Source organism: Elephantulus edwardii, unplaced genomic scaffold (assembly GCF_000299155.1).
Source record: "Elephantulus edwardii isolate Elephantulus edwardi_28Jun2011 unplaced genomic scaffold, EleEdw1.0 scaffold00080, whole genome shotgun sequence".
In the NCBI taxonomy this organism is placed as follows: domain Eukaryota; kingdom Metazoa; phylum Chordata; class Mammalia; order Macroscelidea; family Macroscelididae; genus Elephantulus; species Elephantulus edwardii.
In genome coordinates this window covers 1,809,827-1,815,508 of record NW_006399830.1, presented here as the reverse complement: position 1 = coordinate 1,815,508, position 5,682 = coordinate 1,809,827, and the positions used below count along the sequence as shown (strand labels likewise).

General features: G+C 59.0%; 1 protein-coding gene across 1 annotated transcript in view; it reads left to right on the top strand.

Annotated features, from left to right (window-relative positions):
- Window positions 1-5,682, top strand: part of TTYH3 (tweety family member 3) — a 31,944-nt gene that overhangs the window by 14,893 nt on the left and 11,369 nt on the right. Inside the window, exons 8-11 of the mRNA XM_006889739.1 lie at window positions 770-825; window positions 1,809-1,901; window positions 3,933-4,025; window positions 4,120-4,256. Of these exons, the coding sequence (XP_006889801.1) occupies window positions 770-825; window positions 1,809-1,901; window positions 3,933-4,025; window positions 4,120-4,256 (379 nt within the window). The remainder of the gene's footprint in view (window positions 1-769; window positions 826-1,808; window positions 1,902-3,932; window positions 4,026-4,119; window positions 4,257-5,682) is intronic.

Here is a 5,682-nt window from a genome sequence, read left to right as displayed (position 1 = left end):
CCCTACAGTCCACATAGGCCCCTACAGTCCACATAGGCCCCTATAGTCCACATAGGTCCCCTACAGTCCACATAGGCCCCTGCAGTCCACAAAGGGCTTCTGCGGTCCCCTACAATCTACACAGCCCCCTGCAGTCCGCACAGCCCCCTGCAGTCCGCACAACCTCCTGCAGTCTACACAGCCCCCTGCAGTCCGCACAGCCCCCTGCAGTCCGCACAACCTCCTGCAGTCTACACAGCCCCCTGCAATCCGCACGGCCCCCTGCAGTCCACAGGCCAGTGGGCTGGCACTGAGGGGCGAGGCGATCTAGTGCAAGTGTCCAGGAGCAGCTGGGGAGTGAGCACGGCGTCCTTGATTCTGCCTTTAAACACCGGCATCCAGGTTTTACAATAACTTCTGAGGAGTGAGAGGGCCCACACACTGTGTCCCGAGTGCCCAGGCTGCAGCCCTGGCCAGTGGCCTGGCCTCTGTGGAGCAGTGCTCTGGCTGGCTGTGTCCTTCATAGGAACCGTGAGGGCTAGGACCCTGGGCAGAAGTGGGCTCCAACTCCAGCCCAGAGTGAGAGGGCAGTGCAACTCCACCCAGGGATGTCAGGGTCACCTCAGGGACAGCTCTGGGGGAGAGGCTGGCCATGTGTCCCCAGCAGGTGTGACACGCGGGCACGCTCACACACTCACACAACGTGCAGGTCTGCATGTACCCCTGCCCCTGTGCAGACCCTCCCCCGAGGCCGCTGTGCCCAGCGCCCTCCTCTCTCCTCTCTCTGTAGACATCCTGCAGTACTACCTGGCCTGCTCCCCTCGTGCTGCCAACCCCTTCCAGCAGGTGAGGCTCGGGGCTGCTCCTTCCCCTCAGTGTTCGTCCCCTGTTCCCAGGAGGTGGGGTACGGGGAGACGAGGTGTTCATCTGACACCTTACACATTACCTGGCCGGCGCACCTGGGAACCACTGCAGGGACAGGTGGGCAGAACTAGGAAAAGCCGTTGTCCCCAGCCCTCCTGCCGCTGACAGACCAGCTCCACAACTGTGGGCCATGCCTGGGCCGCCAGGGTTTAAAAGCCACCAAGAGGCGGTTTACACAGGGAGGGCTGCCAGAGCTGAGGGTTGACAAAGAGGGGATCGCAAAATAACTACGAAGAACAATCTAAAATAAATGGAAAATAAAGTAGTGTTTGTAAAGGGCATAGAGATAATAGGTAGATATTTAGAAAAATACACTTCTCCAGGGTCTTCTTTACTGTACTCAGGAAAATAAACGTAGATTACGAGGACTTTGTGCACAGTAAATTCAGGTGTGGGTGGAGCTCTCTCACGTTCTTGTCTGACGTGGAGCTTACAGCCCGGGGGGCGCAGCAGGTGTGGGTGGGGCTCAGGTCCAGGTGAGGCTCCTGCAGTGGCTGGGCTTTGGGGCGTTGCAGCTGTTGAGAGGTCGTCAAGCCCACCTCTCGGGTTGGACCAGTGTGAGGTGGAATCTGCAGGCAGGGCCCTCTGGGGATATCGTGTAGCCAGCTTCCTGTTCCCCGCTGAGTCCTACTTCGAGTCGTAAACACTGCAGAGAGGTCCTAGGTTCTGGAGAGGGCCCGCTGTTACCTGCGACCACCTGGAGGCTGTGGATATGCTGGGATGGTGGACCAAGGTGTCCAGAAGGCCAGCTGTGTCATCAGGGGCCCTGGCTGCCTGTTGCCTTCATCACCTGGAGGCCCTGTGGGTCAGCTGGAGTCCGGGCCGCCACCCTTGACCTGCCCCATGTCCATTGGGCCCGGGACGGGTCCGGATGCCCCACCTGTCACCACTCTCCCTGTGACCAGAGGTTGTCGGGCAGCCACAAGGCGCTGGTGGAGATGCAGGACACAGTGGCTGAGCTCCTGAGGACTGTTCCGCGGGAGACCCCGGCCTCCAAGGTGAGGCTCCGCAGATGGGTTGTGGTGGGCACCTCCTCACACAGAGAAGCAGGAGGGGCCCGAGCGGTGGGGCTGTCCGTCCCCCTCCTTGGCTTTCTGCCCACAGGGCACCTTTTCTTCCTCCTCTCCCCCCTTTTCCATAGATACATTGGCTAGGTTTTTTAAAAAATTCTTTTTTTATATTTTTAAGTAACAGAAAATACTTCCAATTTTAAAATAACTCAAAACTGAGCAAATGGCAACAGATGAAAGAACAAAATTCCCACCTGGCTCAGAGACTCCCTGCCTGGCCAATGTCCTCAGGTATTCCAGGTGCGGCCACTCTCCCTGCAGGGACCGTGGACACCACGCTCAGTGGCCAGACCTGCACAGCAAGCAGCCGCTCGAAAGGTTTTTTAAGTTTCCCAGCACATAAAGTGATGTAGACTCTCCTGTAGTCTATTAATATAACAGTAATGCAATGGAAAAATTGGAATGTGACAGGACACAGAGTAGCCTGTGCCGCTTGGAGGACGGTGCCGTGGACCTGCTGGGTGCAGGGCTGCCCCCCTGCCACTGTTAAGGACACGTGGGGACAGGGCTGCCGCCGGGCGTGTACTGGTCATGAACAGCGGTCTGCACGCTCTCGCTCTCTCCCCGTGCGGGTGTCCTGTGGGGGGTGGGGGTCTTTGCAGTTAAGTGTGGGTTAGGCCGCATTCTCTTCTCTCCACATTCGTTCAGGAGGGGCACAGGGAACGTGGTGGGAAGGTAGAGTTGGAGTGGGGAAGGCCACGTTCCAGGAACCGCTGTCCACACATAGGGCTTCCCTTACAGGCCCTCATCCAGATCGAGGTGTAAACAGGTATATGTGTACACTTCCACACAGGTAGATACAAACACGTGCAGATGTACCAAGATGCCCAGAGTCACAAACATGCATAGGCATACAAAGACCCGCAGACACACACACACACGCGTACATTCACACAGACCTACAAAGAGAGACACAGACACAAACATACACATAGTCATGCAGAGAGACACATACACACAGGAAACTGCCCATCTTCTTCCACAGAGCAGCTGGTGGATTTGAACAAGGTGTCTTGGGGATTGCAGTGTAGCATCTTACCACTAGGCCACCAGAGCTCCCCCCAGAGACACAAACGTACGTGCATACCTAGGGCCAGAAGACTCAGATACAGACATGCAGAAGCTAACATACAGAGACACACAGATGCGTACGTGCACACACACACAGACGCATGCACAGATTTCCTGACACCCGCATCCAGCCCCAAAGCATGCAGACATATAAGACACCCAGACACAAACACACTCAGACATGCGAAAAACACAGACCTAAACCCCTAGGTCGACACGCACAGATGTGTCGCTGGGCACCTGCGCACACTCACACCCACGAGCACATACCACCTTTCTCACGCATACACGCGCTCATGTGTGCATCTACACACACACCGCACTTCAGCATTGAGTTTCTCACAAGCTCACGCATGCGCGCGCACACTACCCCACACTGTGGCCCTGGGCTCACTCTCATGCTCGCACACGCGCATGCACGTCCATGCACACACACAAACACACACACACACTTCAGCCCTGGGCTCACTCATGCTTGCACACGCCCATGCACACACACACACACACACACATGCACACCCTCCCCAGAGGACTCGCTCTCATGCTCGCACACGTGCGCACACGCCCATGCACACACACACACACGCTTCAGCCCTGAGCTCGCTCTCATGTGCACACCCCCAGCACTGGGCTCCCCTGAAAGCACCATGAGGATCGCTGCTGTTCTAGGAATGTTCCCGAAGTAGAGCTCTGAGCAGAAGCCCACTGCTGTCAGTGCATGGGGTCCTGGTCCCTTATCATCCCTGAGCACTGAGGCTCTGTGGTCCGGGCCCACCAGACACTGCAAAGCTGGTGGTCAGTCCCCACGGGGCCACAGGGTGGGGGAGACCCATGGCAGGCTGAGGCTGCTCCAAGGTGGTGCTGCCTTCACGTGGTGCCTGTCCCCAGGACCCCCTGCTCCGTGTCCAGGAGGTGCTGAATGGCACCGAGGTGAACCTGCAACACCTCACAGCCCTGGTGGACTGTCGCAGCCTGCACCTGGTGAGTGGGTACCATGGGCACTGCTGGGGCGGGCGGGGTGGGCGTGGACAGCTGGCAAGAGAGGCTCACGTACCTGCGCCCGTCTGCATCTCAGGACTACGTGCAGGCCCTGAGTGGCTTCTGCTACGACGGCATCGAGGGTCTCATCTACCTGACTCTCTTCTCCTTCGTCACGGCGCTCATGTTCAGCTCCATTGTCTGCAGTGTCCCACATACCTGGCAGCCCAAGAGGTGAGGCCAGGGCTCCCAGCTGTGCCCTCCTGGGCGCCCCCGTCCCCGAGGGAGGGTCAGCACTGTCGGTGTCTGGCTGTGCTTGAGGCTGAGGGAAAAAGCCCCCTCTTGCAGATGGAAGACTCAGCCTCGAGGGGCTTCTGACTCAAGGGCCGAGTCCAGAGCAGGGTGAGAGGATTGGGATGTGCTCAGGCTGGGTCTGTGCCCCAAACCAGCTCATAATCCCTCTACACGAGCCACCCCACTCCCAGTACAGAGAGGAGCAGAGCTATGGATCGAGGTCCACATGCCACGGCCTCCTGACAGGTGGCTGAGATGGGTCCCAGTTGTTAGGGAACCACCCTCCCACCTCTTAGAAATGGGGCCCGCCAGCCCCTGCCTCAGGGTTCCCTGCCAGTGCTGGATTGAGTGGTGTATGGGGGTGCTTGGCTCCAAGAGCTCTGAGTACATGGGAAAATGAGGCCAACTCCCTCCACATGGTCTGACCCTCGACCTCTGCCCTCTGCCCTTGGCATGCTCGATTGGGGAGCTTGGAGGTTCTGAAAGGCTCCTTCCCCAGCTTGAACCCCCAAGGCAGACCCCTCCCCCTTCCTGCCCACTGGTCCTGTGACAGCTTGTTTGTGGCCTGACGCAGGATTCTATGTCATCATGTTCTGTTGTGATGGTGGAGGTGACGGTGGTGGAGGTGGAGGTGATGGTGGAGGTGACGCTGGTCATGTTGGCCACAGTGATGGTGGTGGTGGTCACAGTGGTGATGGTAGAGTTGACAGCAGCAGTGGTGTGATAGTGAAGTGGTGGAATGATGGTCAAGGCGGTGGTGCTGTCGGGTGTAGTCAGAACACAGCCCTGGAGCCGACCACCTGCATCCCAGCCCTGGCCCCACCCTCACCGCGTGGTGTGGGCAGACCGTTAGCCCGTTGGTGTAAGGACTCACCCTTGGTCTTTCCTGATGCCATTGACAGTAGCCGGGCTGTGTCCTCACCACTGGGCGTCTGGGGTCAGGTGACACTGTCGACAGCAGTGCTGCGGACACATCACAGGTGTGATGATGATGGGGTGGGTGAGCCTTGAACCTCCTGCCGTTGCCCCAAGCCGGAGTCAGGGTAGGAAACCAGTGCAGCCGAAAGGGGAGCCCAGGTGCAGACAGGGCAACCTGCAGGATCAGAAGAGGGCACCCCCGGCTCCAGCACCCCCTTCTGGCCTGCGGTGAGGCCTGGTGCAGGCCCTGCAGTATCCAGGTGCTGGGGTGTGGGGAGCTGGGCTCCAGGTGCTGGGGTGTGGGGAGCTGGGGCTCCAGGCGCTGGGGTGAGGGGAGCTGAGGCTCCAGGCGCTGGGGTGAGGGGAGCTGAGGCTCCAGGCGCTGGGGTGAGGGGAGCTGGGCTCCAGGCGCTGGGGTGAGGGGAGCTGGGCTCCAGGCGCTGGGGTG